This window comes from Bison bison, unplaced genomic scaffold (assembly GCF_000754665.1).
Source record: "Bison bison bison isolate TAMUID 2011002044 unplaced genomic scaffold, Bison_UMD1.0 scf7180017845829, whole genome shotgun sequence".
Classification (NCBI taxonomy): Eukaryota; Metazoa; Chordata; class Mammalia; order Artiodactyla; family Bovidae; genus Bison; species Bison bison.
The window spans coordinates 7,657-17,460 of NW_011476402.1; the positions used below are offsets into that span (position 1 = coordinate 7,657).

A 9,804-nucleotide genomic window follows, 5' to 3' on the forward strand; every position below is an offset into this window, starting at 1 on the left:
ACACACACACACACCCAAAGCAGACAAGGGAAGGTCGTGGGGCTGACCTTTGTCGGGCCCAGCCTGGGGGAGGAGGTGCGGTGCCCTGTTCCTGCCCTCCGGGAGCACTGACTCACAGGGCCAGGGGCACTCGGGGAGGGTCACTGGCCGGCCGTCTCACCTGGGGTGAAGCGAGGTGAGCCTCAGAATCTGATTCTCCCCTTGGGCTGTCTCCAGGGCCTGTGCAGCTGGACAGGGGCCAGGGCGGCTGGTGAGTGACCCCTGCCTGAGTTCATAGCCCACGCAAAGCCACTACACCTCAACGCCCATGAGCTTTGTGGTGGTGGTGGGGGGTGTCTCTGTGGAGGACAAAGTGGCCACAGCAGGTGCCAATGGGAACGGTCCTTTCTGGACACGGGGCAGGAATGGGGGGTGGTAGAAGGGACAGGACTCCCCTGCTCGCACCAGACCTTCCTTCCCAGTCCTCAGCCCCCAGCCCCTGCCAGGAAGCTGGCTGCGGAGCCCCGAACCAGCATTGCTGCAGAAATCCTACCGGAAAGCGCGGCTCTAGATCTTGTCACTCAAGTGTGGTCCGTGCATGGGCAGCAGCCCCCGAGAGCTGACTGTGCGTGCAGAGCCTCCGTCCCACCCTGGGCACCTGAGTCAGAATCCGACTGTAAGGAGACTCCCAGGGATGCATGTGCACACTGAGGCTCAGGAGGTGCTGATGGGGACCATGAGCCTGCATCTGTCTTCCGGCCTGTCACTGAGGCAGGCCTGGGAGCTCACCCTGAGGGTCAAACACACCCAGCAACTCTCCCCTCCCCTGCTCCCCTGCTAACTCCAGATCCTTCTTCCTAACTTCTCAGCCTCCAGCACCATCAGCAACCTGACTGTGCAGAATCAGACTAGCAGCTCCATCACCCTGAGCTGGAAGGTGCCTGAAGGCTCTGAGCCTGAGAACTACTGTGTCCAGTGGACTGGTGACGGTAATGCAACTGTATCTCAAAACACAACAAATACCACCATCACAGTGAAAGGACTTGAAGCCGGGACGTTGTACGAATTCTCTGTGTACGCAGTAAAGGATGGATTCAATAGCTCGGTGCATCTCAATGCCTGCACAGGTGAGAGGCAGCCGCTATTCGTATTGTTTTTGTTTGTTTTAATGGGAGGTGACAGATGGTGGTGGAGAGTTGACAGGAGAACGTGGCACCCTCCCTTGCCCAGGGTCCCTTTGGGCCACAATGAGCAGGCGATGAAGAAAGAATATGTGCCCTACAAGAAGAGAAGCCAGCACAATGAGAAGCCTGCACACTGCAGCGAAGAGTAGACCCCACTCGCTGCAGATAGGGAGTGCCTGCTCGCAGCCATGGAGACCCAATGCCACCACTGGGTCTCCATTAGTTAATTAGTTAATTACCGATTAGTTAATTACCACTGTGCTAGTGGTAATGAACCCACCTGCCAGTGCAGGATACACAGGATCCCTGGGTCGGGAAGATCCCCTGGAGAAGGAAATGGCAACCCACTTCAGTATTCTTGCCTGGGAAATTCCATGGACAGAGGAGCCTGGTGGGCTACAGTCCACGGGGTCACAGAGTCGGACACGACTTGACACACACATGTGAGACACACACGCACGCACCAGAAAGACCAGAGTCAACAGCTCCACCTGGAAAGTTGATATGTCCAGAAATGAGAAGGTTCTGTCCCTGGGGCAGCTTGAGACAGACAATGTAGGGTATGGTGATGGGTGGGACCCAGGGCTGTAGACCCCGGACAGAGGGCCTGAGCAATCCTGGCCCCCCCACCCCTGGCCACTTTTCTGTGGTTCACACTCCTTAGCAAGTAGACCCCTTCCTATGCCTAGGTACTTCTGCTTTGCTTTGAGGAGGAGGAGACTGGGGAACCACGGGTTTGGGGTGGAGGGGAGGGGTCCTTGGGGCTCCAGCCCCTTCAGTCTCTATCCTTACTTCTCAGCTCCCAGCGAGGTTACGGCCCTGCAGAAGCAAAATCAGACTGACAGCTCCATCACCCTGCAGTGGGAAGCCCCTGCAGACCCACAGCCCCAGTTCTATGTATACTGGGTCCATTGGGCCAGCAGAGGACATCCCCAGAGGAAGCGAGGTCCTCAAGGACATCAGGACAACCAGACGGGCAGCACCAACAGGACTCACTATACGGTGGAGGCGCTGGTGCCCGGGACTTGGTACTGCTTCAACGTGTGGGCCGAGAGCTACGGTGTACGTGGTTACAAACAGAGCCTCAATGCGTCCACGGGTGAGATGGGGCTCCCTTTAACCTGGTGGGGGGTTAGGTCGGGCCTGGGAGCAGTGAGAGGTGAGCGGACTCCAAATCCCATCAGGCCATGGGGTCATGATATCATGTGTTGCAGTGACATGGATGGTCAAAGGGCTCATGGGAGTTGTAGTCTCTGGAGACCTATGGCCTGTCCCTGTGTGGACAATAGGGGTGAGGGGTGCGAGAATGAGGGGTGAAGAGGTATTCTGGTTTGGGGGAAGGAAAGGACACGCTGGTTCTCAGAGAACTGGCCTGACTGGTGGGGAGAGGGGCAGTGGGAAGTCCCCCCAGATGGAGCCTCCTGATGCCTCTCGTCCTCCTGCACACAGCCCCAGATCCTGCCAACATCACCTCCTGTGTCATCACCTCTGGGGGCCACGAGGTCATCCTGGCCTGGTCCTGCCCCCAGGGAGGCTATGAGGCCTTTGAACTGGAAGTCAAGGGGCAGCCAGGCCCCCAGAACAGCTCCTCCTGCGGGGATGCTGTGAAGGTGTCGTTACTCAGGCCGGCTCAGTCCTCCTCAGCCACAGTCACGACCGTCTGGGATGAAATGAGGGCCCCATCTGCCTCGGTGGCTTGCCACGTGGAGAGCGGGCACGCGGGTGAGTGGGGTCCCGGGGACGGGGGATTTGTGGCCTTCTCCCCAGACCCCTTCAGGCCTTGCTCTGAGGCAGGCCCACCTGCCCAGGGGGTCCTCTCTGCTTGTGTTTTGTTTCCTGCTTTCTTTAAAACAGCTCTGTTGAGATGTGATTCCTATAACATACGACAGTTCACCCACTGAAAGGGTATAACCCAATGGCTGCTGCATATTCGCAGTATTTGCAGCCATTGTTGCCATCGGTTTTAGAACGTTTTCATCATCCCATAAAGAAAAGAAAAGTTTTCCCCTTAAGCCTTGTTGTTGTTCAGTTGCTCAGTCATGTCCGACTCTTTGCGACCCCATGAACTGCAGCATGCCAGGCCTCCCTGTCCGTCATCAACTCCCGGAGTTCACCCAGATTCATGTCCATTGAGTCGGTGATGCCATCCAACCATCTCATCCTCTGTTGTCCCCTTCTCCTCTTGCCCTCAATCTTTCCCAGCATCAGGGGCTTTTCCAGTGAGTCGGCTCTTCGCATCAGGTGGCCAAAGTATTGCAGCTTCAGCTTCAGCATCAGTCCTTCCAATGAATACTCAGGGTTGATTTCCTTTAGGATGGACTGGTTTGCTCTCCTTGCTGTTCACAAGACTCTCAAGAGTCTCCTTTAAGCCTGTTACCCCCTGACTTCCCCAGTCCTCCACCAACCAGCCATTGACGGTCTCTAATCTACACCTCTCTCTCTAGATTTGCCTCTTTTGGATCTTTCCTAGAAATACAGTCACACAGTATGTGGTCCTTTGTGACCGGTTTCTCTCACTTAGTGTAATGCTTTTAAGGCTCATCCAGTGTTCTAATGTGTATCAATCAGTGCTTCGTTGCTTTTTAAAAAATTAATTATTTGTTTTTGGCTGTGCTGGGTCTTGGTCGCTGCAAGGGTTTTTCTCCAGTTGTGGGGGGTGGGGCTCCTCTCTAGTTGGGATGCGCCAGTGTCTCGCTGCGGTGGCATCTCTTGTTGCGGAACACAGGCTCTTGGGCATGTGGGCTTCAGGAGCTGTGGTGCATGGGCTCAGGAGTTGCAGCTCCTGGGCTCGGTAGTCATGGCGCATTGGCTTAGTTGCTTCGAGGCCTGTGGAATCTTCCTGGACCAGGGATCGAACCTGTGTCCCCTGCTCTGGCATGCAGATTCTTATCATGGAGCCACCAGGGAAGCCCCCGAGCAAGTGATGACTTTTGATCAGCAACTTGGGAACTAAGAGGCTGTGGGGCAAGGTTGGGTCGGTGGGTGGTGGGGGCGCGTTCTCCTCTCCCTCCTCTGCCCTCGAGTCTACCCCGTGGGCCTCTGATCTGAGTCTGGGGGATGGCAGGAACGCAGCGCCAGGCTCTAACAGCCCCCACCTCACCTTCCCCAGGGGTCATCGCCGGAGCCGTGGTCAGCGTCCTCCTGTTACTCGTCCTGGTGGGCCTGCTGCTCTTCTTCCTGAAGAGGAGGTGAGACTCTGCGCAGGGCTCACGGCGCACCTGGAGGGGGGCCTGGGGGACAGACGGGGACCCCTGCTGCAGCCTCATTCCCCGAACCTTTACCTCCCCTTGTCCTTTTCCAGGCGTAGAAAGAGGGAGAAGAAACCCGCACCCAAGGATCTGGAGATCAGGTGAGCGGGTCTGGGGAGCGCCAGAGACTCGCTGTCAGGTCAAAGCCAGTTGGCCACTGGACAGGTCAGAGGGCAGGACTAGGGGATCCACCTGCAGGGACCATCATGCCTCCACTGCTGCCCGCTCCCTAAGCGCTCCGGGCCAGAGGCTACAGAACCGCGTTCAGTCTCCGTTCTGGGACTCCCGCTCATTCATCCAGCGGTGCGACCACCAAATCCCTGTAAAGCGTCAGGCACTGTTGTAGGAAACAGCGACGGAAACAAAGATTCCTGCCCTCGTGGCGCTTACGTTCCAGCACGAGGACTTCCCTGCTGGTCCAGGGGTTGGAACTCCAGGCTTCCACTGCAGGGCACACGGGTTAGACCCCTGGTTGGGGACCTACGATCCTTCAAGCCTCGAGGCACAACCAAAAGCAAACACATGAGCACATAGGAAGCAGAACAAGTTGATGAAGGCCAAGATGGTTACGTGGAAACAAATAAAGCGAGAGATAGGGCTAACAAGAGTAGGGGAATATTTTAAATAGGGTGTCCAGGAGAAGCCTCACTAAGCAGATGACTAAGAGAAAGCCATTTGAGGACAGACTTGAAGCAAATGAGGGGAAGAACCCTGTGCCCACCTGGGAAAAGACATTCCAGGCAGAGGCCCCGATGCAGTCACCCTCTTGGGGTGTTGGGAGAATGAGGCGTGTCTCTGAGGTTGAGCAGAGTGTAGGTGAAGGGAGGCGGGTAGGAAATGAGGTTGGAGAGGTACCAGGTGGGGTCAGATAAGAGTGAAGACTTTGCATTATATCTGGAGATCGGAGTGTTTGGAAGCTTTTGAGTAGACCCGTGAGGCAGTTAAGAAGCAAAGGCAAAAAGCAGGGAAGCAGCAAGATGTGTTAAATAATGCAGACATCGTTAAGTCTCAGAGCAGGAAATGGTTAGAGGGAATCAGATGCAAGATGTCATCTGAGTGTTTAAACAGCAGATCTGGGTAAAGATTGGATGTGTTGGTGTGGAACTCAGAGAGGGCTCAAGAGTGACCCCAAGGCATTTAGCCTGAGCCCCAGGAAGGCTGGAATCACTATGACTCGAGGCGGAATGTCTCTGGTGGGGGCAGGTTTTGGGGGAAGGTGTCAGGAGCTCAGCCGTGGACACACTGAGTTTGAAATGCTTGTTGGGTGTGCGGGTGAAGACGAAGATGAACAAGTGTTGGATAAAGTCTTGCAGTTCAGGACAACATTTGTGCAAATATCTTCATCACTCTGGGTCAATCGTCATTAAATCTCTATGTTAGAACAGTCCCCAGGGATTAACAGAGGAGAGTCAGGGCAAGGAGTTAAGGAAAGCTGGGAGGCCAGCTGGGAGGTTGTTCAGTTGCTCAGTGGAGTCTGACTCTGTCACCCCGTGGAACGCAGCACGCCAGGCTCCCCTGTCCTTCACTATATCCAAGAGTTTGCTCAAACTCATGTCCATCGAGTCGGTGATGCCATCCAACCATCTTATCCTCTGTTGTCCCCTTCTCCTCCTGCCTTCAGTCTTTCCCAGCATCAGGGTCTTTTTCCAACGAGTCAGTTCTTCACATCAGGTGGCCAAAGTATTGGAGCTTCAGCTTCAGCATCAGTGCTTCCAGTGAATATTCAGGGTTCGTTTCCTTTAGGATGGACTGGTTTGATCGCCTTGCTGTCCATGGGGCTCGTGGGCACAAAAAGAAAGAGGGGATGGCCACCAGAGGTGGGTGCCTGAGGAGGAGTAAATACAGGTGTGGGGGCGATGACGCCCAGTTTCTCCTTCGCCGTAGAATGTGTCCTGGCCAGCATCCCGCCCCAGTCACCCTCTGACCTCTCCCCTCCCTACCCTGTGTCCATTATACGGCACCTGCGACAAATCTCTGCACCCACTGGATTCCAAGTCTGGTCCCGCCTACACGTCGAGCGTTTTGCCATCCTCAACCTCCGTGCGCGTGTTTGTATGTCCCAGCGACGATCCTTGGGGACTTGCAGGTGGAGATTACTGGAGGCTGGTGGGAAACAGGTCTGAAGCTCAGGACGGGGAGAAGTAGGGACTGGAGATTTAGAAATCGCAGACAGAGGTGAAGCTACAGAAGTGGTCAAACCCCATGAGTAGCGTGTATCCAGTGGGAAAGGGGGACTCGAGGATGGACTCCCGGGAATGCCTCCCTTTTAGGATGGATGGAGGGCGAGGGGCCCACCGAGGAGGAGGAGCAGCAGCGGCCAGAGAGGCCGGTGGTGGTGCCAGCCAGGAGAGGGTGCTCAGAAGAGGGTGGATCCGGAAAAAAACCAAAGTGGCGCCGGATGCTCCGGAGCACTGACTCGAAGGATGGCCTGAGACGCGGCCTTTGGAACTGCAGATAAGGAGGCAAATCAGACTTTGAAACAGTCCTTGTTCCCCTGGAGTCGCGGTGCAGACACCAGGCCGTGGTGTAGGGTGGGAAGGAAGCAGAGAAAACTAGCCTGCCTGAGAAGACTGAAGGCAATGGCACATTTTCAGCCATCTCATTGTTGTGTAGGTATGATGGGGCCACTGGATCTGGAGACAGACACCGTTCAGAGGCAGTTTACTGCACTCACAGATCCCAGCGAGGGGTTACATGTTACACCAGGCAGGGCCACGCAATCACACACCCAGCATTGGCTGGGAGGCGAGGGGATCCCTGGGGAAGAGGCTGTATCCTGGTTTTCACGGGGACAGGTGAGCAATGCACGCCAAACAGGTTCAACTGGAATCACCTCAGTGGACCCTGAGGGCTGTTCCCGGTCGCTGGTGGCGATCTGAGCAGACAGCCCAGAGTTCGTGATCCTCAAAGGGGTGGTGGTGAGGGTGTGCAATTTAATCAGATCGTCCGGAAGGAGAACTGGGGAACTCCTTGGCGTCTGATTCACCACCAGGGCCAGGTTCAGTCCCGGGTCAGGGATCTCCTGCAGGCCACACAGCTCAGCCAAAGGAATAAAGTGTAAAAATAAACCAAAAACCAATTACGTTAAAAAAAAGAAAAAGAAAAAAAAAAGGAGAACTGAACTGGTGAGCCTCCAGCCAGGGACTCAAAACTGAGTCTGGACTGACCGACCGTACTGACAGCACTGCGCTACGAGGGGAGGAGGCAGAAACGCCTGGAGCGGAAGCCACGCGAGGTCGAAGGACGCTTTTTTTTTTTGGTCTGTGCCGGGTCTTAGTTGCCCTGCAGGCTTTTCTCCTGTTGCAGAGCGCAGGCTTCTCATCGCGGTGACTTCTCTTGTTGCCGGGCACCAGGGATCGAACCTGTGTCCCCTGCGTTGGCAGGTGGATTCTTTACCACTGAGCCACCATGGAAGCCCCAGATGATTACTTTTTTCAGTACGAAAGTGAGAGTAGCATGTTCACACACAAACGGGGAGAGGGAAGAACCAGGGAGGGCCACAGGGAATTGGGGCCTAGAGATGGGCAGTGGCCCTAAAGGGCAGAAGGAACACCTCTCTCTCTTTCTGAGTCAAAACGACTCCCAAGGGACATCCGTGGTGGTCCAGCGGTTAAGACTCTGTGCTCCCAATGCAGGGGGCCTGGCTTCGATCCCTCCTCAGGGAACTTGATACCACATGTCACAACTAAGACCCAACATAGCCAAAAAACAAATTCTGATCGTGGTAAAAAGATAGATAAGCTACAATTCACCACTGCAGACTGTTTTTAAGTGCCCAGTTCAGTGGCACTAAGTCCACTCCCATCGTTGTGCAACTGGCACCACCATCTATCCATAAAACTCTTAAAACACACACACACACACACACGGCTTTGTTTATTCAGGCCAAGTTGCATGACTTGTGGGATCTTAGTTCCCCATTCGGGGATCAAACTGGCACGCTTGGCAGTGAAAGCCTGGAGTCCTAACCACTGGACTGCCGGAGGAATTCCCTATAGAACTCTCTTCACCTGGCAAAATTGAAACTCTGCATCCAGTAAACACTAACTCCCAATTTCCCCTGTCTCCCAGCCCCTGGAGACCCCCTTCTACTTTCTGGCTGTATGAGTTTGATGACTAGCTGCCTCATATAGGTGGAATCGTATTTGTCCTCTTGTGACCGGCTCATTTCACCCAGCATCAGGCCCTCATGTTCATCCATGTTGCCTTATGGGTCAGAATTTCCTTCCTTCTTAAGGATGAATAATACTCCACTGTATACATAGACCACGTCTTCTTGATCCATTCACCTATCAGTGGACACGGCTTGCTTTCACTTTTTAGCCACTGTGAATAATGCAGCTATGAACGTGGGTGTACAAATATCTGAGACATTGCTTTCAATTCTTTTGGGTGTATACCCGCGGACAGATTTGATGAATGAGAAACAAAGTCGCTAATCTGAAAAGTCTGCACCTCCCATGCTCATAGCAGCAGTATCCACCATAGTCAGGATATGGTAACAAGCTAGCTGTCCATCAGTGGATGGTGAACAAAGAACATGCACCATACAGACAACGGAATATCACTGAGCCATTAAAAAGGAATGAAATGATGCAGTTTGTGACACCCTGGATGGACCTTTAGGGCATTATGCTAAGTGAGATTAGTCAGAGGAGGACAAATAACGTATGATATCACTTACATCTGGAATCGTAAAAACGGTTGAGGGAATTCCCTGGCGGTCCAGGGATTAGGACTCAAGTGCTTTTACTGCCAGAGGCTTGGGTTCAGCCCATGGTCAGGGAACTAAGATCTTGCAAGCTTTGTGGCACGGTCAGGAAAAAAAAAAATTTTTTTTTTTTTTAAATTAAACCTCAGACTCATAGATACAGAGAATACACTGGTGGGTGCCAGAGGCAGAGGGTGACTTGGGTGAAGAAGGATAAAAGGTCCAAACTTCCAATTATAAGATCACTGCAGATGGTGACTGCAGCCATGAAATTAAAAGACGCTTACTCCTTGGAAGGAAAGTTATGACCAACCTAGAGACCAGAGACATTACTTTGCCAATTAAGGTTTGTCTAGTCAAGGCTATGGTTTTTCCAGTGCTCATGTATGGATGTGAGAGTTGGACTGTGAAGAAAGCTGAGTGCCGAAGAATTGATGCTTTTAAACTGTGGTGTTGGAGAAGACTCTTGAGAGTCCCTTGGACTGCAAGGAGATCCAACTGGTCCATTCTGAAGGAGATCAGTCCTGGGTGTTCATTGGAAGGACTGGTACTAAAGCTGAAACTCCAGTACTTTGGCCACCTTATGTAAAGAGTTGACTCATTGGAAAAGACTCTGATGCTGGGAGGGATTGGGGGCAGGAGGAGAAGGGGACGACAGAGGATGAGATGGCTGGATGGCATC

At 53.6% G+C, this 9,804-nt stretch overlaps 1 protein-coding gene across 1 annotated transcript in view; it reads left to right on the forward strand.

Annotated features, from left to right (window-relative positions):
- Positions 1-9,804, forward strand: part of PTPRH (protein tyrosine phosphatase, receptor type, H) — a 13,486-nt gene that overhangs the window by 1,066 nt on the left and 2,616 nt on the right. The window contains exons 2-8 of the mRNA XM_010837402.1: positions 217-250; positions 849-1,106; positions 1,963-2,262; positions 2,613-2,885; positions 4,273-4,351; positions 4,465-4,512; positions 4,646-4,733. Of these exons, the coding sequence (XP_010835704.1) occupies positions 217-250; positions 849-1,106; positions 1,963-2,262; positions 2,613-2,885; positions 4,273-4,351; positions 4,465-4,512; positions 4,646-4,733 (1,080 nt within the window). The remainder of the gene's footprint in view (positions 1-216; positions 251-848; positions 1,107-1,962; positions 2,263-2,612; positions 2,886-4,272; positions 4,352-4,464; positions 4,513-4,645; positions 4,734-9,804) is intronic.